This window comes from Nasonia vitripennis, chromosome 4 (assembly GCF_009193385.2).
Source record: "Nasonia vitripennis strain AsymCx chromosome 4, Nvit_psr_1.1, whole genome shotgun sequence".
In the NCBI taxonomy this organism is placed as follows: Eukaryota; Metazoa; Arthropoda; class Insecta; order Hymenoptera; family Pteromalidae; genus Nasonia; species Nasonia vitripennis.
In genome coordinates this window covers 26,971,315-26,997,728 of record NC_045760.1, presented here as the reverse complement: position 1 = coordinate 26,997,728, position 26,414 = coordinate 26,971,315, and the positions used below count along the sequence as shown (strand labels likewise).

General features: G+C 42.9%; 1 protein-coding gene across 2 annotated transcripts in view; it reads left to right on the top strand.

The window, feature by feature from the left end:
* The window catches only part of LOC100123063 (receptor-type tyrosine-protein phosphatase kappa), an 86,378-nt gene that overhangs the window by 41,782 nt on the left and 18,182 nt on the right, over positions 1–26,414 (top strand). For both annotated transcript variants that reach the window (XM_016988376.3, XM_008211917.4), the window contains one exon: positions 25,310–25,425. In XM_016988376.3, coding sequence (XP_016843865.1) covers positions 25,310–25,425 — 116 coding nt within the window. The remainder of the gene's footprint in view (positions 1–25,309; positions 25,426–26,414) is intronic.

Genomic DNA, 26,414 nt, shown 5'->3' with positions numbered 1-26,414 from the left:
TAATAATATTCGCTACGTATCTTTGCGCGAATATTTAAATAAATAATAATTTCTAAACGTGAATTCTTAAAATATATACACACTTTAGTACAATATTCATTGAGCGGTGACTAGACTGTCAAATAAATAAATATTCTCTTAGAGAATACGAATGGCCTGATTTACATAAAATACACAGCGCTACGATAAATACTCATCCTGTAGTTGTCCACGCAATGCAGTTTCGAACGCATTTTTTTACTGCTTTTTATTCGCAGATTTGTGCTATATACTCGCTGAATTATTCTCGAGTACTTTTAGGTCTAGACAGAAACAAAAAGTTATCTGTTTTCCAATAAAATGGTTGATTTCAGATTCGTATTCTTTATCAGAAAGCCATACTTGTGAGCTTTCTCTTCCATCAATTTATTATAATTTTTCTATAAGAAAATATATATATGAATATATCTTCTCAAACGTAAAACACACAGAATCCGATCATACAAAAGCATCTTAAATCCGAATTCACATTTGGCAACATAAAAGAAAGTCTCTTCCCATTTTTCCGGCAAGCGAGCATCGTCATGCTTCATTCGATTAGCCGAACAATGCGGCGCGCGGTGTATTCGCAAATGTCATGTCTTATTCAGATCCGATCCTCTTTTCTCGCAAACCTACAGACTCCCTCTCTCGACGTACTCCCGACTACACTATCCTCATTCAGGCTAGCTACAAGTTCCGGCGGCCTCTTTTCCGCGACTTTTTATCGAGCGAGGCTTGATTTGACGTGCACGACAAAGGAATGAATCCGATTTTTCATTCCACTTGCCATTGCGCAAGAATCTCCTTTTCTCTCCAAGAGGGGGAATCTATTCGCATTACCCTCAGCGCACGATGACCGTTCATTTGTAAGACTACTTTATTCGCGATTTGCATGAGTCGAGAATGAATGTCATTGAATTACAGGATATGACTGATTGGAAAGTAGCCGCGTTCGATCACCTTTTTCCTTGTCCTTCGTTCAATTCAGGCCTATAATGCACGAAGCTGTGAGTGTGAGGATAAAGAAAAGATATTTCCAGCGAATATGCATCGGAAAGTCGCGAAAAATGTCCGTACCTCCGGGCTCTGCGCAATACCGTATACACCCAGCACAGTCTGAAGCACAATAAAGTACGCTTGACTTGTTCGGGAAAGAAATCGACGAGCGAGCGAAGGGCGGCTGTTTTGTCGCCGTCGACGAATCAACATAAATTTTCCAGTTACGATAACACAGCGAGCCTCGGGCTGAACTGATGGGTGATTTATATTTCATATTACACGTATACGCATCACATGGACGAGTATTTTAAATAAGGATATAGTTATGGCTGCAGAAGTACATGAAGTTCGCGAGAAAAAGAAAAGAAAGTGAAAGTCCGGACGTCTTAGCTTCGCCATTCAGCGAGGGATAGCCCGAGGGACTTCATAAATTCTAATATGTGAGCTCGTTTCGCGGCGACCAGCGCCGATTCACTGTGAAATTTCTGGCCCGACGCGCCGTCGTCGTCGCCGTTGAGCAAAAAGCCTGGCCGAGTTTCCACTATAACGGCCGCAGCAGCATCAGGTTTTTTCCCTTTCTATCTCGAATTTTATGCCCCTGCGCTTTTGCCCTACTTCTCTATCCTGGAGACTCTCTCCCGGTATAGAGGCATGCAAGCCGCCGAATTTTTCATGAGCAAACCGACTGCGAATTTCTCCCTTTGTCGATTCTCGTATAATATAGCAGCGGCTGCTGCTTAATTATAGCTCGGGTTTTTAATTTGTGAGAAAAATTGCAGAATCGAGTGTGTTTTTTTAGAAGCTTTGATTTCGAAGTGGAGAACGTAAGTTATGTGTAGTTCGGGTTATACAAATAGGTCAGGAATGATTAACCGAACTTATGGCTTAATTCGACTTTAACTAGTTAATCCTGATACACGATACTCAAGACCTATACATATCCTTGTAAATTCCGTTAACCCATTTACGATATTTAGGAGTTTCCGATATCAGAAAATTCGAGCTATACGTAGCGGTGCGAGAACGTATGTATAAAATAAGAATCTTACGGAGAAAGATTAATGAAGCGGAATAAGGGGCTCAGGTATAGATCAAAGTTTAACCAAGTTAACTCGCAGCAGCAGCTGCTGCTGTGTGTGTAATTCACAATCGGACTTTCGCCATACATCAATTCTAATACTTGTGCTTGTAAATTTTTAATGAGGTCAAGCAACTCCTGGCGCCGAGTCGTCCTGCAGGGAGATAATGGATTTCGAAGGGTCCAACTTCCGAAATCAATCAGAATTCGCCGTGAGTAATCACCGCGAGACTCGTCGGCGTGTGTACATTGTTTAAAATTTTACGAGCCACACACGCCTGCGCGCGATTTTATTACGTCGATTAAGTACAAGTTTCTACGAGACGTGTGATGAAATTAACATTTTAGTGGCTTTGAACTTCTTCTTTTCCGATATCGAATCGGCGAGCTCTTTTTCTCTATTTTTGATGGGAGAAAACTCGAACGCGATAAATTAATTGATCCGAGAACTCGGCGTTAATTTCCGCTTGCGCAACTTTTCCAGGATCGAAAAAATATAAAGGCGTTTCAATTTTCCCCGTGAATAAACCCCTTCGACTCCGCACCTCCATTAATTAACGAAAAACTTTTTAGTGTACATCCACCTCGAAAATCCAAAGAGAGTAATTTACGTTTAAATTACAGGAAAGAAAGGGGTTGATAAAACTTTTCGCAGGACTGCGGAGCCATAATACATCCCGGGGCCTGCGCACATATTCCAGCGAGCAAACAGAGAAAGAGAGCCCGCTGTAAAGTATAGCGAGAGATCCTTGGATGCAATTATTGTCAGGAAAGCGTCCCTTTTTCATGGCGTCCCGAGGGATTCCCCCCCCCCCTCTCTCTCTCTCTCTCTCTCTCTCTCTCTGTCTCCGCAATTAACATCGAGGTCATGAGCACTTTGCGCCCTGGCGACGCTAAACGCAGCGGAGGCTTAAGTCGTATAGCCTGTTAATTAGCACAGGTCGCATTGGGATATCGTCCAATTAATGTCCGCCTTTCCCGGTAGCTCGGGACGTGAAAAACTAGCGGACTTAGCCGCGTATATAACTTGGATTAGTCGACGACGAGAAAAGGGCTAACGCGAGAGCTGTTGCAGTTTTTCTCTTTTTTGTAAAGGTCCGGAGGGATTTTGCGAACCGTATTGCGTTCCGTCTTCGGTGCGGCGAGTGAATTTCTCTGATGGCGCGATTGAATCGTTGGGATTTTGAAGATACTCGTTTGAAGATATTTTCGTTCGTTCGAGATAAATGACTTTGTTAATCCTTGGTTTGGTATGATTTCGCGTTTTTATTTATTTTTTTTTTTTGCTCGAAGTATATCAACAATTCGGTTATTTATTCATGTGTATCACATTACCAGTATATGTTATTTTGGAAAGGTTTTGTTACTCGAATTCTCCGATAAATCACAGCGGGATAATAAAAGCGTATACAGAATTGCATAAATCAACTGTTATCCTCAAAGCGACGTCGCGGGGATCGTAAATTCTTAGTACAATATTTTTCTCTATACATCCTCTCAGCAGTAAAACTGTTTACCTACGCACTGACTTCAAGAATATCGAATACCTGGCGTTCTTTCGTTTTTATTCCTTCAAACTGAAAAATTTTCTCGTAAACCGGAGAAAAAAATCCTAAAATCCAAAATATCGACGAGCACACACATAAGGGGTTGCCTCATACCACTTTGCCATCAGGCTCTGGCGTCGGTCGTCGCTCGCGGTTATTTCCGTCATAAAGATTCTCCCAACGTATATAGCCAAGCAAAGTATAAGAGATCCGAACTATTCAAACTTTCGGCTCGCTCGGGCAAAGGGTTGCCCGTCGACTAGCACAGATTACCCCCTCCTTCGGGCCTAACTTTGATCCGTTCCGGCTGACCGCGAGGATTAGAGTCGACGGCCTCATCCCGTACCCATTTCACACCCACCGCTTTTCTCTATGTACGTGGAGTACTCGGAGAAAGTATATAGACGTATACGGGGAGGTCGCCGACTGCGGCGAAACTGTCCAGAGATTTTTACTCGGTGGTTGTTTTACCCTGGGGGGTTGCTTTTCCAGCCGGTGCACACACAGAGAGCTGGGGCGACGGAATTTTCTCGCAAACGAGACTTGAATTCCAAATCGGTTGTGTGTATGATATTTTCTGAAAACTTTGCCTCTTGCCAAATTTTCCAGCGGCGCCAAATTCGAATTTCATAGCAGCCAGCTCTCGTCGGCCGTAAACCGATGCGATTCTCGAAAATGCCTTTCGCGGCGTCGAATTCTCCGGGCAATAAAAGGCTTCGAACGAGTAGCAGAAGTAGCGCGATATAACTGCAGGGATTTTTACGCGGAGCGTCGCATTACAAAAGGGGAGAGAAGGAGATCGTAAAAAATTCATGGCTGTGTAGGCGCGGCCGAGGCAGAGAAAGAGCGACGAGGCTGATGTATAAAAATGGGCCTGGAAAAACAAATAGCGATGTGCGAGCTGTGAAACGAGGATGAATCGCATCTCGACACGCGTTTTCCATTTTCTTCCCGGTAGGAGCGCGAGAATAAGGCTAATTTTCAAATATTGCTCATATCCTCTTCGACTCCACTCGTATAATCCTTCGTCGTAAACCGGATGATGACGATGAATAATCTCCATTCAAAATATCCTGAACTCTCTCCCAAAAAGTTCTCCCTTCTGAATCACACTGCTGAAGCTTCCATTCGGATATGTTTTCCGTATTACGTAAGTTTACTCGTTACACCTCAAAACTTCGATCCGCAGGACGCCCAGGATTAATAATGCCCTATCTACCAGCCCTTACTCTCATCCAATTATCCAATCTCGGCGCGAGCTTCGAACACATCCGCTAAAAAAAAATCCTGTCGCCGGAAAAAGTTTAATTGAAAAAATCCGATCGCCCCGTAGTACATACCTACACGTCTATCAGCGTCGCATCCGCAGGGACGCGGAAAAGGAAAAAAATGAAAACGAGCTTGTGTGTGTGCATGGGTATACGCATCCAACTCTTGCGTTAACGACTTGCTGCTGAGCCCCGCGGAATGTTTACACAACGTCGGCCTGAAATTGCAGCGGAGATGATAACTCGGATAGGTGCAGGAGTTTGCTGGAGCGCAATAAAGTTTTCCGAAACGCCTCGGTGTATATATGCAATATAAGCTGTGCTCGAGCTTCGTCGCTGAGGAGACGCGTTTATTGGAGGCTGGTAAGCTTTGGCTAAGAACGAGTTTTTGGCGTTTTATGGTTTTATTCCGAAATATATGTGCAAAGCTGTCGGGTGTGTGTGTAACGGGCAGCGTTCACAACGGGCCGCGCGTAAAATCGTCCGAATTTTCGATTTTCCACGCTTGGTGCCGTAAGTGGAATTACGCATTTCGCTGATGGATTTTGCAAGGCATTAAAGAATGTCGTTTAACGGGAAATTTCACCGTGAAGCATTTGAGAAAATAACGTTCGTGCCCTCGTTGATGTGGAGGAATTATAACAAAATTGAAAATTTTCTTTATGAAAAAAAGATTGGCTGTTAGTGTCGGTACGCGGTCTCTATGCACAGTATTAATTTCCAACCTCTCGAAAAAAATTGGACATAGATGACGGATTTCGTGCAGGATTACTTCCGTAATAGCTCGGAGAGGCTTAACTTTGGACCTGTGCGGACTTTTCGCTCGCAGATTTCGTACAAAGCGACGTACAGAGACTACGTTTCACCGTGCGCTTCTGCGGGAATTTAAATGAAATTCCGCGAATTCCTCAATTAAAGCGCGTCCTTGTAAGCTTTCCTTTTCCTAGCTGGATTCTTCATTCTGCAGGCTGTGAACTGTAGGATTTGTCTGTACGATTTTTCGGCATGTTGCTCACCAGCGTAATTGAATGAATGTGCGTACGCGGATTAGGATACGAGTCATTCTACGAGAAGTCGGAAACTTTGCGGTAGAAAAATCGAGCTCTTGCAATTTTGAGAGTACACGCACCAGGGCAAGTTTTTTACATGTGTTTGGACTTACAGTATGTAAAAAATAGCCTTTATTGCACCACGGGTAATTTATTACCTGGCAGAGCGAACATTCGTTTTCTGGCATCAATGGACAGCCGAGCTCTAAATGTTGAATTTAAAAAGAAATCGTTGAAAATTACCGTTTCTGTCACAAGTTGCGAGAAATTGAAAATAAGGTAAAAATCGTCGAAAATGCGAAAATCTGAGGAAAAAGTGAAAATTCTGGCTTTTCGGGCATTTTTTCTCACTTTTGACGATTTTCAAATGTTTCGTAATGAATAAAATAAATTGGTAGATTTTAAAATAAAACGTTATTTGTTATTCATTAATTAAGAATTCCATTTAATAATATTAAGTGACGATGAACACAATAATTAAACTTGTGGAAATTCTGAGTTTAGGCAAAATGAGTAGTAATTGCGATTTAACGAATATTCTTAATCTAACGCATAACCCACACGTTCGTACACCCATACACACACACACACACGCACACACACACTTTCCCTGTAGGCAATAGAAGGTCTATGGGTCGAATAATTACCAATGTGGAAATGCACAAGTGCAAATTTCTGGATTGAAGTCACACAAGCTTGCTGAATGACTTTACAATTCAATCTATGCTCCTGAGGGCCCTTAAGAATATATATTATTAAGATGAATTTGTTTTGCCTTTTGGTCAGGGGCAATTTATATGAAACAAAAGAATGTATGAGTTATATGTATGAGTGGCCCAAGGAGTAGGTCCAAACAAGGCAGTTTTAGCATAGGTAGAAAAACTCTTTATGTAAGCTCTACGTACGTATAATGATGAGGGAAATCTAAAATTTCCATACGCCATCTGTCGTCATTAGCAAGAGACTATAAGATAGATAAACATGATAAGTGCTGTGGTTTATTTTTCATAATTTTGTGTCCTATCGCAAAATTAGCGAAAGAGCCATCAACTCGATTACCATAAATTAATAATTTAAATATTTCTTAAGATTTGTAATAAAATAATTTTCAACCTCATCAAAAACAGGTTAGAAATTCATTATGAGGTGTTTGAGGCAATTAGTTTGCATTTCGACTAAAAACTTTTAGAGAGGACCAGAAAGATTTCGAAACGTAAAAATAATAAAAGCCTTCATCTCAAAATTAAAAAATCAAAAACAGTAAAAAAGTAACGACTGCGAAACGTTGCACCCTTAACTCGAACGTCGCCGTTGTATTAAAAAGAAAAAAAGATGAGGAAGACGAAAAAGCTCGAAATAATGAATTCAGAATTTAGCAATGTAAGCCGACTGGTAAACAAGTAGGAGGCGAATATTAAATTTGCATAGCACTCTGGGCTCTACTCCTAAAAGGAATATCAATTTTTCTGTATACGGCGGCAGCAAGGGCTTCCGCGGCAACCCCTTTTTCCTTAATAACAACAAAAAGCTTAGCCAAGCGAAATTCATCTCTCTCTCTCTCTCTCTCTCTCTCTCTCTCTCTCTCTCTCTCTCTCTCTCTCTCTCTCTCTCTCTCTCTCTCTGCGATATCGTTCCTCGCAATTCCGCATGTGTATGTGTGTAATAAGATTCATGGACGAAACGGCGCCGGCGTGTCCAGTGGCCTCGCGGCATTTTCCATATTTGCCCCCTTATTGACTGCAGCGTGTATGGCGCAGCGGCAGCACTCCAAAAACCACTGGAACTGCTGCTTCATTTTCATAAAGATCCGAACCGGGTTAGCGCGTCCCATTAAGCTCTAGCTTTTTTCTTCCTCTCCCGCGCCCCCTGTCGAAGAATTCCCCAGCTATACGCGCAAATATAGCCTCGATTCGAAGTGCGAAATTCGATACACACACACACACACACAGTTCGCCCGGCGTTTTTGGAGCGAAATTTGCATCGCATAATGCGGCAAAGCAGCAGGAAAACTCCATTACACCGAGGCTCGAACAAATCCCTTCGGGAGTAATTCCCGCGCAGAGTAAGACTCTTCATTGACAAGCGCGACGGCGGCTCATTTTTTAGGCGGGAAAAGCTTCGGCTAGATGAATATGGCGCGCGCGCGAGCGCCGATGTTTTCAAGAGGGGCTAGCCATATCGCGAGAGTGAGGGAAAGAAAGAAAAGTGAAGGAGCCGATCATAAATAACCTTTTCTGCCATTCTCGGCGCGACTCTATGGCAATCGGCCAATAACCGTTCCGTCGCCGTTATGCGAGGAAGGAAACCGTGAAAGGATAGAGAGAGAGAGAGAGAGAGAGAGAGAGAGAGAGAGCGAGAGAGAGAGAGAGAGAGAGAGAGAGAGAGAGAGAGAGAGCTGGTCCGTGAAAAAAGGGGTTGAGGATATTCTTTGAGATAACGTTTACTTTGCGGTGGAGGCTAGCCGATATTGATCGAGTCTATGTGCTTTAGAGGCAAAAATTAAACGTTATGTCTATATTCGCGGATATTCGAGACATTATGATTAAGCCCTAATCCGACGCGCGTATAAACTATATGCGCTCTCGTATAACAAACGACGATGCGACGCGCTATATTCCTTTAATGGACTACGAGCCGCTAAATGGATCATAGAGAATGATAAACCGTCCTCGTAAATCGCCGACGACTTGGTATAAAAGTATAGTTTTATCATTATTAAGGTGAGGCAACCCGAACCGCTCTCGCTGGCGTTCTCAGTGATTATCAATAATGAATCATAACTTCCACCAACGATATAATAATCTCGTCGAAATTAACCATAGCCCTCTTTCTGTTCCAGGTGAGTAATCCACAGCGAGTCACAGTAGCGTATAGATAAGCGTAAGCAAACGACCTTCAATCGAACGACACTCGACGTAAACAATATACCGCGGAAGCAAATTACCCGAACGAGGTTAAGTCCGTCAAAGGGAGCTTCGTCATCATCAGCAATTTTTCACTCTCCCCCCATGTATACAACCGCGGAAAGGTAAAGAAAGATAGCCTCTTCAATGCGGAGGACTTTTAAACGCAAGAGCTCACTCCTCCTCTGGGTCGATGCTTATCTGTCGCCTCATCCAGCTTCGTATCTCGGCGAGAGGGAGAGCTTTGCCGAGAAGAGGTTCGGGAGAGTCGAATGGCTTGTTTTCAATCGGCTTGAAATTTATTGGGTCGCGCTTCGCATTATTCGACTCTACCCCTTTTCTCGCGGTCGTAAGAGAGCCACTCGAAAGAGCTTTTTTCGATGCCTAATTAATCAGTCAACGGCAGCTTGACGGATCGACCTTCGCTCGGAATTTCGGCTGGCTTGTTTTTGACTTCGACTGCAGCGAGTCATCGATAATCCATCCGTGAATTATCAAAACTGATGTCGGCCGAGAGGGAGAGAGATAGCGTCACGCAGATTCACGGCTCAACGCCGTGCATGCGGCGGATATTCACGCTGATATTTACGATATTGGCCTGTCTGATTGTGACACCCCGAGAGCGTGGAATCAATCACTATTCGGTTTATTTCGATGAAGAGCGAAAAATTTAGAAGCTTTTTTATAAGGTTGTACTGCACACCGGCTCGATAAAATCTCTTCGCTTCTCTTTCATACGTGCAGCGCTAAAATCATACCGGAACGATCATTGTAAAAAGCTCTTTTGCTCCGATAATGTACATTCAGCCTCGAGGCGGTGTGTGTATCGACCGGGCTCTGTTCTGCCTTTGAAATATCGCGCCCTAACACGTACACTCGCGCGCGCACGCCCTTTTATAATTTCACGCTTTTGCAATCGAGCTTTTTTTGCTCGTATTTTTCGCGGGTCAAACACGAGCGAAAGCTATGAAAATATTCTACTCGAGATAAATTCATCATCCTTCGCGAAGCTCTCAGCGCGCGCAATCGCTCATAAATTTCGAAAAAACTTTCTTCAGCGCGCGCGCAATCTCAGCGGATCCATGCCCCCTTCCGTTTCAGATTTTTCTCTACTCTCTCTGCTGCACCTGTTCTCTCTCTCTCTCTCTCTCTCTCTCTCTCTCTCGTTCTCTTTATCTCTCTCTCTCTCTCTCTCTCTCTCTCTCTCTCTCTCTCTCTCTCTCTCTCTCTCTCTCTCACGTGTATCGATCGGCCCCCGATAACACGTCGCTCTCGAATACACCAACAGACGTACTCAGCACAGTGAGGATCAGAGGATTTATTATAAAGCGGTGTGTGTGTATTTGCAAGGGCGAATGACGAGTCCGAGTGATGTACAACGAGCCTGGCTGTCGAGCTTTTGATGATTTTCGGTTCGGCATTTACCGCCCTCTTATAAATATATCCGCGCGGGAGTTTTATATTTAAAAGAGTCGATAGCTGTTTGTTTTGGATGGGGATTTTCGCGGTGATTGGGCCGACGAGTGATTGAATACGTTCGGCTGAATGGGAGGGAATGCCAGCTGAGCTATTAGCTGTTTTAGGCTTTGGAGTATTAACTCGGTGGGAGATGCGGGTGATTCAGGGGAAATGACACGGTTTGGTCGGACGCTTAGTGTTGGGATTTTTTTAATGCTGGGAATTAAATTGCGTTTTACCTCGCTTTGAGTTTTAAATTTTTGAAAAAGACTGTTGTAAAAATAAATGTTGATGCTAATTTGATTAAAAATTATGAATAGTTGTAACCCGTAATGAAAAAAAGCGTAAAATTCGCTTAAATGGCGAGTGGAAAATTGTAGAATCGACTTTGAACGCATTTTTGACGTATTACACTTAGCGAAGTGAACATTCTACGAAAAAGTGTTGGCGTTGATACTTGAAAGCTATTTTAATATGTATACATACATATTTTAGTAATATTAAATTGTTTTCTTGATTTCAGAGGACTTTTGAACTTATTACTAGTTAGTTATTTACTGCACTCTCGCTTTGAATCATATTACTTGATCAAAGCAATCAGTATAAAAATTCAACTCAAAGCAAGCGCGAAATCTGATTATAAAATACACCCCCAAAACAATCGCAAACCCAAAAGCAGATGAAGAAACACGTCATTATCTTCTAAACCGCTCGTTAAACGCGCAATCAGGCGCAACGTTTTCCCTCACTCTGTACATACAAGAAGACAGAAAGCCCGACGTATACATCAAACTAAAGCACTGGTATATCCGCTGCAAAATCATCATCGGTGCTGATTTCCTCCCCAGGGCTATGCTGAATTTCGTCGTCGCCCTTCGAGAGATAGCTGTTTATACACCAGTGCTCATTACGAAGCTTCCTTCTCGCATTAAGCGCACAGCTCTCACCCTTTTCTGTTTTCGAATCGCGCCTCCTTAATGTCGTCTCGCGTATGTATTATTCTCGGCGAATTAATTGGCGTCATAAGCTTTTGAAGTTTATTAATTCTGTTGCGATTGTAAACAACTTTCCTCGCCGAGCTTTCGCGCTCTCGTCGTAATTTTCTACACGGCGCGTGCTTTTCTCGCCAAATATGTTATGCTCGCAGAGCTTTGTGCTTTTCAGAGCCATACAACACTGTTTACTCGACGCTTTCGGTCAAAGCGTATTAGTGGCTACACATGTACGTATATTCGAGTGATGAAACTTTTAAGGAATAATGTGTAAGCTGCAAGCTCTCTTTCTCTGGAAAACTGCCAGCTTCGGCGAGCTTTTCATTTGCGTCCGCATCGGTATAACCCCACACACATACGCGTACACACACACACATATATCGGAAAGATTCTCTTAACCTTCCGCGAGAGCTTCGTAAACGGATTTTCATATAGCGTCACGCGACCTTGCCCACACAAATACCACATACAGCGTAATCAAGCGCATAATAAAAGCTGTAATTCAGTCCTGATGCTGCAGTAGTGTATTATGTAATGTTCAACCTCGCGCGGCTCACTCCATACATCAAGCAGTAGTAGGCGAGAATAGGCAATTTAAGAGCAGCTCACTCTCTCATACCTACACATCATCTCTCATACACACACACACGTACGCACAGGCCATAGAGACTAGCCTTCTCTGAATCATCCTCGAGGCGCATCGGATTACCCGGCGCCGAGTTTCAATCAGCCAGATTATAAGGGGAGGAGAGCCTTTTATCTCGCGCTTTTTCTCCCTATAGCCTCAAAGACCTCGTTTTTTACGCGATTTTCCTCTCATATATATACCCAGCCACACAGTCTTCTTCTTCTTTTTATCCTTCGACGACGACGGGGCCGTCTTGTTTCGGAGGAAGAAGAAAAATCGTCCGCGAAACTGCGTCACGCGAGTCGCTCGTCGGTGCACGCAAAAAACTTCAGCCTTAGCTGAATGAGCTCCGAGGAAGGAAGGAAGTTTGAATTAGCGGTCGATGACAAAGTTCTTTCGGCGCTTTTTTAATTAAACGCGCGGCCGCTCGCTCGCTCGCTCGATGGCTTAGTTGACCGGCTGGATTTATTGGAGGGTTTTGGATTGTTTGCGAGTCTTTGAGTTTGCCTTGTGGTTTGATTAAGGGTTCGAATTGAAAAGGCTCAAGGCTGGTGTGATATTTGACCGGTGTGATTGAATGGAAATTACGATATGATTGAAATGAAATGTCCAGACGTTTATATAAAATTTTAGCATGCCAGGGACGCGGGTGGAGGTGAAAATTTTGAAAAATATAGATTTGAAATGAGAAAATTATGCATTGATTTGTAATAAAAGGTAAAATTTTAAAATTATTTGAAAGGTAAGATTGTTAAAAAAAAATTTTAATTTGCGATTCAAGAATTACTTCATTTTGGTGTTCGTAATTCAACACTTTCAAATTTTTACCCTCACTCCTGGTATGTAATTGATTTTATATTTTTTGCCCATCAAATTTTATTTATTGGTGTATTTAAACGATAAATAAAAACGACACACATTTTAACTAGTGCTGTAGCGGTTTCAATCGAATGACGAACGACTTAGTTCATAATATAATATCAGAGCGCTGCGGACGTGCTCAAATTTTCATTAGAGCTAATCGGTAATTTATCACCTGCACACACACACAGCCGATGGTAAACAAGTTTCCCCATTATTCGGACACATACACACACTCACACAAGGTATACGGCGCCAAGAGACACCTTATGATCTCGTTTGACAGATTTAACTTCATCCTTCCTGTACACAGAGGAAGACTAATTCACCGGTGTGGCGTCTCCATTAAACTCCACGGCTAGTTTATCGCGACACTCGGTCAGCATTTAGGTGACAAGCTTTCCCCTCCGAGATAAAACTAAATCTTAATTAAATCCCCGGGGAAACACGTGACTCGTCGCTCTTCAGGTGGTTCTCGGATCGACGCCTGTTTATTTACGTTACATGCACTCTCGGTGTATATGAATCCGATTTGATGACGTTTAATCTCGCGCGCAAAATTCATATACAACGTTTAATTGCTCAAGTTTCGGCGCAACTTTTTAATAAAGCGCTGTTTGCTTCTCATTCCCGTTACAGCGCTGCGGGAAGAGTCAGGTATTAGCTGTCGATGTTTTCGCTTTGGTCTACATAATGATTTTTAGAGTATGTGACATTTTTTGGGAATAAAATCCATTCAATTCATTCGTATAGAGTCTTACAGCAAGTACACACACACATAGCTGGAATATTCATCGGACGACGCTATACCTCGGTAAAACCAATATTGTTTCAAGCTTACATATCGTCGCCCCGACAATTTAGCATATATTCAACCGAAACAGGCTTGACCAAACTAAATTGAAGTGTGTGCTTGCGCCTTGTGTTTCTAAAACAAACGCGAATCCATCGCCGCTGCAGTGCTCTACGAACGACGTTAAATTTTAAAGTTAAACGCAGATCCACATAACTGTGTTTAGAGAAACGCAAGAATTGGAAAATAGCATATCAGGAGGGCCGGGAGTATAACGCGAGTCAGTTAACTTGGTTAACTCTTCCCATTATTAGGTATGTCGGTATTAATGCATGCAAATGAAGTGAATTTGGGTCAGTGAATAACATTGCGCCGACGAGCTACGGCCCCTTAATGAAGAAGACGATGTTGCTTATGCCGCTTGTGAATAACGATGAGAAGGATGTACACGGAGATTCGTGGTCGATTTTTAACCGTTGGACGTGTTTCAAACGAGCTGTGATTTTCCGAGTATTTGAGGGTATTGAAATTGGAGTCTATTCGTAGGAAGATGTACTTACAGCGATATGAATGAGTGGAATCGAATTATTGAAAATCGATGCGATTTCCCGGTAATGCATATTCTGTTAAATTGTATAGTGGAGAATTGGATTGGGTCCGATCGCAATTCGTTGCCGATTTTTCGGCTTTGCGAATGTGTAAACTGTCATATTAAGACCATATCAAGTTATGTATAGTAGTTATAGCATGAGTAGTCCAAGCAAACCCAACGAAAGGCAGTTTTGACACAGCTGCTGTAACGCTATATGTGCACCGAACGCGCAGATAGTGATGCGAGAAAGAGGGAAGCGTCTATGCGCCACCTATCGGCGCTGGTTAGAGACACGGCACGTCAATCCATGACTTCTTCGTTTTGACAAATCGAAATTAAGCTTAGCTTATGCAACAGCAGTTATTAATAAAATTGTTTGGCCCAACTCGGATTATCCTTGCAAATTTTCAACTATACACAAAATGTGATAAATCAAAGAAAGAAACAGGAACATCGTTGGCTGTCGGATAGAATTCAGTTCGCTGGATAATTCGGCGAGCAAACGAACAAACAAATTCGCACCAACAAACAGCCCCGCATGCTAATAAACACGTAAATGTGTGTGAGTGTGCTTTTGACAATATTAAAATTCCGATGCAGTTGATTCTACCCAGTTAATTTCCTTAAATCCATTAACACACATTTACGCTACAGCACATACACGTACAATTAATTTCCTGGCTGTCTGTTAATCGCATCATTACACGGTGACTTGCTCCAACGATGTTTAAACCCGACGAATGGTAAATACCGTTAATCTCCGCGGCTCTGACACACAATCGACAATGAAAACACACCGAGCGCAAAAGATGCTGCATCACACAGTATACAGCGCGTGGCTGTTTTTCAGTGTCAATAAAATGGCTGTCTACAGGGTCATACAAACATTTTATGACTCGCCATCGATCACTGAATTTTTCTTCGGCTATACCATACACATACACGCGCACGCGTATACACACCAGCCCATTAATCTTTGTTTGTCTTCTCTCTATGACGGGGATGGTATAGGGTAGCTCTCGCGCGCGAAAAAAGGGCTTTCGCGAGTTTTCAGCCAATGGAGCTCTCGCGCGCGACAATCAAAACGGCTTTTTCCCCAGCCATTCGTCACCTATGTGTACACGGAACTCTATCTCTCTAGCGTAGGTAAACACACACGGTGAGAGAAGAGAGTCGCAGATGGCGGCAAATTGAAATGAATAAAGAACAGCCGGATCACGAGTATATATACATGTATAGAGGGGAGGTCGCGCAAGGCGTGACCCGATTCCGCGAGGCACTGATAACTCGGCCAATCAAACCGATATAGAAAGGGGAATCAAGAGAGCAATCGCCTTTGAAGAGGCATCCCTCAGCGACCTCTTGAAATTAATGATTGCGGTTGCGCTCAACGGCTTGAGTTTATACGGCCACCGCATATAGCCGCGATCTAAATCTGAGAGCGAGCGCTTTTTCCGAGCGGAATTTCTCGCCATGTATAGTGTGGAGCTTTTTTTTCCACGTGCGACTAATCCGCGCGCCGTAAATTATCGCTAATCTTGTATGGGATTGCTGACGTTGATTAGATTCTCATTAGTATTTTTCCAGCGGCGGGAGAGAGACAGAGATAGAGGGAATCCAACTCGGCGGCGGGAAATTTATGGTCATCTTGTAGCTTAACAGGATTTATGTCCCGCGGACTTTTCCTCCGCACGCATTACGCGCTTTCGCAACTTGTTATTATTATTATTTTTTCTTTATCTTCGATCCTAGATGAACGAACAAACTATACGAAAAATGGTACCAGAGCGATAAAGAGCTTTCGACGATTCTGACACGCGCAGGCAAACACGCTGCGTTTCGCGAGACAATTTCCACGCTCCCTCGCTCGGTTTTCTGCGAAAGTATCAAAATTCATCAAATATCCCCGCGCGCTCGAAAATTCTCGTCGTATCAAAACTCCGCACGTCCTCGAAAAACAAAAAAAACAAAATACAATTTTCGCAGCGAGAGAAGCATCCGATGAAAAGCAACGAGCGCGAAAAGCTCGAAACTTTCCGCAGAGTAAACGATAAACGGTTGTTCCGCGATCGAGAGAGAGAGAGAGAGAGAGAGAGAGAGAATGGCAAAAAATAAAAAAAAAAGGAAACAAGGACCACGAGGGCAAACAAAGCGCGTGTAAGGCGAACTGTATAAACAAGCGGAGATTAGAGAAGAGAGAGAGAGAGAGAGAGAGAGAGAGCGAAATTTAATTAGATCTGTCCGAGAGCGCGCCACAGAGCCACCGGTGGATCGAAGACGTGCCTTCGGGCGTGGCTCGAAGATCCTCTCACTCTCTCCGTTTCCTGGCCACACACACACACGTATGTGTTGGATTCGTCCCAATTGGCAGGTATTTGTGTCAAGGCACCCCTTTTTGTCCGTTCAAAGTCAGCCGCGGCCGCTGCTGCATCTCGTGTTAATTCGGTTAAATGACCCTTTCCTTGTACGGTATAGTAATACAGGAAACTCGATTTCTCTCCCTCGAGCGCGTGGCTTTTTCTTTTTGTCCCTCTCTCTCTCTCTCTCTCTCTCTCTCTCTCTCTCTCTCTCTCTCTCTCTCTCGGTTCGGTTTTAAGGGCCGCGACGCGCTTCCTACGGGGCGATAAATTTTAATTAGATTTTTAAGGCGAACGCCGCGATGCGGCCGAGCGAGCGAGGGAAATTGATTTCTTCTTTATTGCCCGAGCGTGCGAGCTGCCTTAATTGAATGCAGTTTTTGAAAATACGAGGTTTAGAAGGGTTTCGAAATGAATTTTTATTTTTTTTTTTTTTTTTGGTTGTCGTGGTGGTTTGATTGGTTTACATCGATCCTGAACCGATTTAAAAAAAGACCATTTCATAATTTTGATCATAAACGTTCTTCTTATCAGTTCCCTCGTCAACAATAATAAACCTATACCCTCACGCACGTAACCTCTGAAAATGACACATCGATATCAGCTCCACCAAACTTTCGACTGCTCGTCCCTTTATAATCGCTAATGACTCCATTCGCGTTGCGTTCGCTCCCACATACACACAACAATCTCAACGCGGGGGGTATAACAGCGACGCTGATCATGTACATATAGTTATTCGCGTCGGGGCCGCGACGCGTGACTGGCTTTGCGCATACACACACACACACGTCGTCGCCGGAAGAGACTACTCTACTGCAACTGCGAGGGCCATTCATTGGACTCTATACATTCGCTGGTTTTTGTCGACGAGTATGAATACACAGACGTGGTTTCCATCGAGAAGACCTTTTTTCATTGATGTATCGATTCAAAAATATGCGCGTCGAACAATACGGGGCTGATTTATCATCGGCCGACACTCGTCAGCGCAAAACAATCAGAGCAGAGGAGACGGCGTATTCCTCTCGTTTTCTGAGTCATATATATAACTTTCTCAAATAGACCGGTGCGTCGAACGTTAATAAATAACACGAATAACTGCGCCGCTCTCGAAATATACCCGCCGCGCAAAGACGTTGTATATTATCATCTTCATCCTCGACCCATAATTCGGCCACGTTTTCGTCCTCATCCATACACCACAGGCATCAACAACAGTGTATAACTAATGCAAGTAGTATACCTGCGATTGAAATGGCGAAGCCGAACTTTTTACGAGGCATTATACATCCGGGTCGTAAAAATGCGGCGTGTTTTCGCCACGGCTTACACACACACACACACACACACACACATACAGATCTCTATGCTTTCGAGTCAATAGGCAGTTTTTCTTGGCGCCAAGCGCATTCCGTCTCCCGCGCGTCTGTGCAGTTTCGCTGCCAACTGGGTCAGGGTGTTGAGAGGGAACGAAAATCGCGTAGCATCATAGCGATGATCCGCAATGTCGAACCCATAAAGCTCGCCATATCGATCGGCCAACGCGCAGCGACGGCTTTTATACGTCCGCAGCGTCGCTGTTTACACGTCGTGCCGGCGGAGCCTTGGAAGATTTTACGCGTCAAAGAGACGACACTGATACAGGGGCTTTGATTGCTAATGGCTGGTATGTTACACGCGATTTGGTTGTATTAGTGGGTTTAGTCGTAAAAGACGGCGCTGAGGAGTAAACGAAATTCGCAAACACACTATCGCATGGCTAGCGAAATTAAGTCCATAAATTAAGTCCCTCGTAATCCCAAGCACATTTCTCCTTACAAGTGTGTGCGTGTGTGCATAAAGCTCGGAAAAATTTTTCATATTCCCGCCTCGTGTAATAAACTGCGATTCTGGGAGTTTAATTAAAATTCACCGCCCTTGCGGACTACCAATGAATCTTAAAGCCTTTTCATCTCTCTCTTTCTCCGCGCGCTGCACTTCATAAAACCGCTAGGAATTAATCCTCCGTCTAGTAGCTCTTTTTCACCTCAGACGATTAAAAACAACATTACATCGCATCGCCCCGATAAAAAGAATCGCTTAATCAACGCCTCAACGGCTCCATTAGCGCGGGAAAATATCGAATTTTCAAGGAAGCCGCCTTTGTTCGGCCGTATTAGCTCTCCTCACGGCAGGTGTCTGCAAATAAGCTTCTCCGTACGCAGAGCGCGTAGTACAAGCCAGTGCGGTATACACAGGGCAAAACAACGAGTCTAATGTGTATTATGCGCTCCGCGAGGACTCGAGCTGCATCGCTAAACGCGCCGAGACTATAAGAGGGGCGGTTCCCGACGTGCTTTTGCGAATGAACGCCGGGGGATTGTTTCGTGCGCTATAGCTCTCTGTAATATGTATATAGAGAGAAGAATCTACGGGTGTGTGGGTTAGTTTATTTCCGTTGCGTCGCGCATCGGTTATCGTTAATAGCTTTTCGTTATACGTGGATGCGTTTACGTAACGCGTACGAGGGATCGGAAAATCCAAATAGAAATGCGCGCGGTATAGTAACGTCGTATAATTCGCGACTTTCCACGTCGACCGTCGTCTCGGTATTATGTGTGTTTCGCGCGTGCGGCAGCGATGTATACGACGCCACAATTTCCGGAAGTACACACGTAGCCTCGGGTTTAACCTTGTTAACCCACAGGGTTTCTAAACTATTGTCTAAGGTATCGTCCTGAAAGCTTCGCTCTAGTGGTGATTGATTATTCCGTTGCTGTAGGTATAGGCTGGGCGACATCGCAAAATTAGGAATGAGCTGTTATATATTATGAAATTTCAAGCGCGAGCTTTCGCATATTATATAAATATCCGAAACTTTCGCGGCCTCGGTCGGTCACACCTCCCTCTGACAATTCATCCGTCGCGATCAGCGATAGCCTCAACCTCTACACGTGCGTGAATCTCGCGTGCATCGTCAACACGCACGTGTCTGAATATACTAGGCCAGTACTAAAACGCGTCCCTCTCTCCCGCTCTCACGGACGAAAGCTTGCTTAGAGAGAGCTTTTATTCTTCGGGGCGAATCGGCGGTGCTTTGCCAAGAGCTAACGTTTGGCCAACCGGAATTGCGCGGATGTTTTAGAGACGAGAGAGAGAGAGAGAGAGAGACGAGAGAGAGAGAGAGAGAGAGAGACGAGAGAGAGAGAGAGAGAGAGGGAGAGAGGAGCCTTTATTCCAAGTTTTGTGTTCTTTGGCCGCGTGTATATAATGGCAACTATTCAGAACGTATACTTAGATGAAATTCGAAAGTTGCTTAGCAAAATTTGAGGAATTTAACGCGAACGACAGCTAGACAAACGTGGCTCGAAACGAGTCGATTTGAAAATAACTAGCTTTTAGGTGATTTTTACGATGTGAGAAAGCTCCTCTTGTTTGCCGTGTTATAATTCTCAAGTTAAAAAGATTCTTGCTTGCCGCTGGATCACTTAGTTTCAAACTATACCTAAGCATTTTGAGGGATGACACATAGGTTTTTCTCTTTCCCATCCAACATGTTCAGCTTCTTGACATGCGCGCATTTTCAAAAGCTGAATTTAAATTATCATAATTATTGAATCTGAATAACCGAAAATAGCGATCTTCATCGCCCATATTTTCATAATTAATATATTACTGATTATCCGACACATAATACAGTTCTGTCCACATCTTGCTCTTAACAACTGTAGATAAAGAATCTATATATGAAAATCTGAACGTAACCCAATGCCGATTTTAGTCAATAAATTCAGGCATGTTCCAGACAAACCTGTACTCATCTCTGTCTCCAATAAGTACTCATTCCTCGCAACTCCTTGCACGATCCAACGTAAATAAATAAATAAACAAGGCCTGCCTATAGCTCAGACGCGCCACCCAAAGTGTATCCTAATTGTGGCCCGTTGTTTTTACGTCCCAACCGCACAGAGCGAGCTACAGCTATAGCAAGAGAGAAGAGCCGCATCAAACTCCAGCTCCATGTAGTTGACGGGAACTTACGCTTCGCACGTAAACCAAGCACGTTACCAAGTTCCCGTTTGAATATTGCCAGAGTTATGTGCGTGCTTGCAACGACTCTGCGTCCAACAGTTGCAGCTAGTTTCGTCTTTCGCCAATTTAATTTACAACATAAAGCATTGAGCTCTACAGCGCTAACATCGACAAAAAGAAAAAAGAGAACAGCCGTATATTGTGGCGCACAAATTAGCAAGCATCACGACCGAAAAACCCGCAGCGGAAAAGTATGCGTGTAACGCGTCGGCAAACAAGTCCCGAGAGTAGTCGTCGACGCGGATAATAATCGCGCGCCCGATCGTGCGCAAACAAACTCGTAATCACGCGCGTGATTGTCCGCGCCGACGAGAGAGCGCGGATGTACACACGTATGTACTGTATACGTGCTCGCGAGGCATTCCACATCGAATAGCTGCTACTGCTGTTGGAAAAAAGAGGTGGAATTGCCCTTTTTATACACGCGAGTGGCGGACTGGAATTCGGATGCTGTGGTGCAGACACGCGGTCGAGGGGTGAAAAATTAAAAGGACGCTGGTTTTTGCGGGGAATTTTAAACTGCATAACGGATCGATCGATCACTGAATTTTGAGGTCGAACGACCGAGTCGAGTCTTTATTATTTCCAAATTTTGCTCATTCTCGCAACAAGTACACAGGTGATGAGGCATTCTCTTTACAATTACGTGAGGTAAGGTATTGTAAAAGGACTCGTTGATTACGCTTTCGATGGTGGTAAAAATTCCTATTTCTTTCTGTAATTTTTACTAATTTTTCTTCGCATAGAAAAATTTTATAAAAAACTTTGAAATATGTACGATACTAATATGTAAATATAAGAAGTCAAATGAAGCTATGGACGTATAAAAGGTTAAATTTATTTATTAGATCATAGAAAACAAATTTAAAGTATAGCTTTATGTACACTTACACTTGCCTTCGATGCGTTACCTCGGCCATTGATACACGGAAGACTCCGTTCGCAGAGTCGGTTATGCCCGGGCAAACAAAAATACTCTCTGTCTCGTGAATCCGTAATTCGACAGCATCCCGCTGATCACAGCGCAGTAGTGCTATACTACGTTGAATAATCTGATGGCGGCTGCGAGATCGACAAGAATAAATTTGGGTTAATCGAGAGGGCGAGAGCTGCTGGGGGCTCCATTAAATCCTCGTTTTGTATGGCGCCGCTTCGCCCTGATCACCCCCCCCCCCCCTCATCGTTTCTATACATGGGTATTAGACCAGCCGTAAGACATTGCTCGTTAGACGTCGAGTCAAAATGCGAGCGTCGGATATAGCGTATAGAGGAAAAGGGGGAAGTTGAACGACCAGGGCTAAGTGACTGCGAGGGCTATTATCGAGTGCATAAATTGATACTGCTATTGGGGGAGCTTATACGCGATCGCCAGCTGACGACGCAGCAGCTTGCGATCGAATGTCTTCGATTCTATATATATATATATATATATATATATATATATGCGTTATTAGGCATGATCGATATACTTCTTATGCATTATTCAATCAGTTGTGCTCTTGAGAGACTTTTGGACATGTGGCTTAAAAGGGATTTGGAAAATGAGAAAGATGTTCTGTACGTGGAAATTGATTGGGAAATGAAGTAGGCGCAGGTTTATGATCAGAAATTGAATGTGGTTCATTCTTGAAAATATATTTGAAAAGGCTTGGTCACTAGCCCACAGCTTCTGTATCTTTAGTCCTCGACTTGCGAAGATAGATGGCGCACACGCACTTTTCCATTAACCTCATTACAAACTAGCCTCGTGGGCCTGTGCTTGGGCCGTTCATGCTATAACTGTCTGGGCTTAATTTTGGAACAACGAATACTTCCTCAGAATTTTTATGCATTTCACGTGATTCAAGTACGTCTGAATTCTATCAAAAATTAAAGCTCACCTCCATACTACGAAGATTCCTTTATAAGAGTATTAAAAATGTATCCTCATACGTTAAATTCAGACTTTTCACAGCATCATAAATGTTAATGTCCATATCCCCTTTTTTTCGGAAGCCCATATACCCGCGTATGCACTTCAAAATTACGATCCGCATAGAGCGAACGTGCTGCGGACGACAAGCAGCAGCAGCTGTAAATTCAGCAGGCCGTAACGCCTCCATCCACCCACTCGTTGCCGCACACTACTCGTCTCCTTTTTTTTCAGCGTATAAACATATCATGCTCGATGTTACGCCGCGTTAGCCCCGTTCCGACTTTTATTTCTCTTTCGCTCGCGATCCAATCGCGGAGTTGACGCGACGAGATCACCTATTTTTCTCTCCGATCTAATTTGCATTGAAAAATAATTGCGAAACAGTTTTCCATCTCTGAAGAATAATTTACGACACGGACACACGTGGGATCGATATATGCATGCGCATTTCGAAGAGCGTTACATGCACTTTTTCAAATTCCCGTTACGTCCGCGCGCATGTATTATGCAAAGCCGCGCGGCGAAAAATTTCAATAGCAGATTACGCAAGCCGCGTCGTCGCATGCACCGAGGCGAAAAACGCTCGTTCGTTCGCCTTGCATAAGTACACGGAGAGAAATGTATCACTAAAAATTACTATACTGTATACTAATCGGCGCACGAACTCGGACCTATGCAGAAAATTTAGTATGTTTGTGTGAAAATTTACTATACGTTTATCAAAAATTGCTATACCAGTCCTCTCTTTAAAAAATGATGGCCTCTGTTGTGAAGCATTTAATACGTGATTCTTATTGGTTGCTGGTTGGTTGCCCAGGCAACGAGATCAGAACCGCGCTTTAAATTCATAACCCTCAAAACAGTCATAACTCATAACCCTGGTAGAAATATTTAAGGTGTTTAAAATGAAATGTGGAAACCTTCATAACAGATAAAATATATGTAATATAACTAGCAAGAAATTATAATAAAAATTAATCATTACCAAGAGTGTGTAGTATTACAACATGTGTATTCAAAAGTGGCACCCTAACCCTATTTGAAGTAGTAATAAAGTGTGTGAATATTATTTAGTTTTTTTTTGAAATGTCAGTGAGTCGTCCTCGGTGAGGTTTGAGAGGTGAATTTAAAGAAAAGTTCAGTATCCGAGTCAGTAAGTTTTAGTCTATCATTATACAATGCTGTTTGAATTTTAAAAAGGCTACTAGAGAGCTCATATTTTGATTCAACTTTAAGTATTTTTCCACAATTACAAAAGAAATCTACATGCAAAATATGAGCTTTCTAGACCTGTTAGTTTTCGAATGAGAAAAAATGCAAAAATGGAGAAAAAAGCTAAAATACTTATCACTTTTTTCATGTAAAAATACACTGGAAAGCAGAAATACAATGTGCTAGAGATGGTAGTTTCTGTGTAACTGTCTACAAGCAAAATTTGATACGCTAAATTAAAAAATTCATATGGGCCTCGATGTGAAAATATGAATGAAAACAGTTAAATCATAATCATAAGTATCTGTGTAAAATTTCAGTTGTATAGCTTTTTTATAATGCAAATAAATGGCATTGTAACTATAGACAAACCCACTGACTCTTATACTGAACTTTTCTTCAAATTCACTATTCGAATCAATGATGACGACATTGAGCATTATTAATATATTTATGAAAAAATAGTTTAGAGGGATTTAGTAACATGTTACATGCTTATAAAATATTAGCAGACGTTAGTGTGCCGCCCAACACTTATAATAGATTTTCTACCAGTGTTATTAGACATATTCATTCATTCCTATATAGTAAAAATTGCACTTCGCTCTGACACACTGTGTTCCGTCGGTAAAACGCTATCGACAGAGCTAAAAAATTCCTCGTAAACTAACCCGACGACAGAAATTAGCCTGTTCACTTACTGCCGCTAGGGGGTGTCTCGTAAACTCCACTCGCAAGTGACGAAAAACTGTTCGGTTAGTATATAAGGAACTTCCAGATCGGATTATATATAAATATAAATGCAATTAGTCTAGCGATGCGTTGTTAGGTTGCGACATGTGAAATGTGTAATAAATTAGCTTGCGATATATGTAAATTAGGTTATCATCATTATAAGAAAATTATAAGAAATTCTATGCGACGCGACTTTCGTTCTTAAACTGCGAGATTGAAAGTGACAAATAAATAATGAAAGAAGAAACATTAACAGACGACAAAATGAAAAGGATAAAAATATATTTTTAAAAAGATTGAGCAACCACAAAATTTGATATGCGGTATAGTAAAAATTGTTATGATAGTAAAATTTGATGATTTGACATTTTACTATACCGTATACTAAAATTTACTATAAGTCGAGTTTGTGACCTCTTTACTATATTGGTATAGTAATTTTTGATGAAAATTGTAGGAATATTTAGTGATACATTTCTCTTCGTGTATATAAAGCGAAAAATATAACGAGTCATTTGCATTCTCCCTCGGCGCGTTACGGGTTCATCGGTATAAACAGGCGAAGAGTGAGAGGGACAAGCGAGTGGATGGAAAATTAGGAAAGCTAATGTAAATGTAAAGTGTACACAGCGACGCCGTTGAGATCGAAAATTATGGCGACGGAGCTGGGACACGTCGTTTGTATATATATATATATATATATATATATATATATATATATATATATATATATGTACATCTCTGCGGGGGCGCGTTTTTGTTGTTGTTAGCCTCGCGATTTATCACTATTCTCACCCTCCTTGCCTCTTACGGTTTTGTTTCAGCAGCAGAGGAACTCGGCCTCGGAACCACATTGCCAACGGCACCCACGGAACTCGCCCAGTACCCGAAGCTCTGCGAGCTGCGCAGAAAGTTTCCGGTCCTCTATCGCGTCGAGTTTCAGGTGAGCCGTTATTCTTTCTTACTTATCTATATACTCTACACACGTGTTATCGTCGCGTGTCTGAAATGGGGGAAAAATTATGGCTGCGATGCTAGGAAAAATATTGCTTCTCTCTCTGGCTTTTGTATTTTTTCGGCGAAGTATACAGCCTCATGATAAAAACAATCAAGTGACGAGAAGCGTGGACCGGTCCGAGAGGCTGTAGGAATACAGGTCAGCCCCTTGGGCGCGGCCCTTGACAGGCTTCGACGCCGCGCGCGGAACTGTACCGAGTGTCCGAGAGACTTTCGGCCATTAAATTTCACCGCCGCGCTTACTCGACACGACACATCGCAGTGTTTTCCTTTTTCTTCGAATTGTGCAGCTGAAATTTCAAGCCTTCGGATTTTACTTCTTGTTTATACGTCTGTCGTCCGTTGGAGTTTTCAAACGGTATTCGCGCTCGTCGCACCGTAAAGTTGTCAATTATTGAGACGAGCAAATTTCAGCCGGGGCAAAATGTCGCAGTTGAAATGTAAAATAAATAACGCAGAGCTGCACGCGATAATGAGATAAAACCTGCGCGTGACATTTAAATTAATTCCACGAGTGTATACACTGATGTCGCCGCATAAAACATCGCGCGCGAGCTGTCCTCTCGATAGTTGCATTAAAATTTTCATACAATTCTATTTACGCTGCATAATATACTCGCGACGGGCCGAAGAAGAAGCTGCAAGCTTAATGAGCCAATCTAAAAAGAATGGAGACGGGAAAAAAGCTCGCCGGTTTAAAAATGAATGAAATGAATCTGATACGATTGCAATCTCCAGCGCTGCAGGCGCAAATTAATTTTTCTCTCGTCGTTGTAGAAGATTCTGACCTTCGTTATTCAGGGGAACAATGAGTTTCCTCTGGAATTTAAAAAAAGACAAGCTGCGGAGTATAGGAGATTAAAATTTGGACAAGCTTAATGCGCCCCTAATTTTCAATCCCCTGCCCCGCTATTT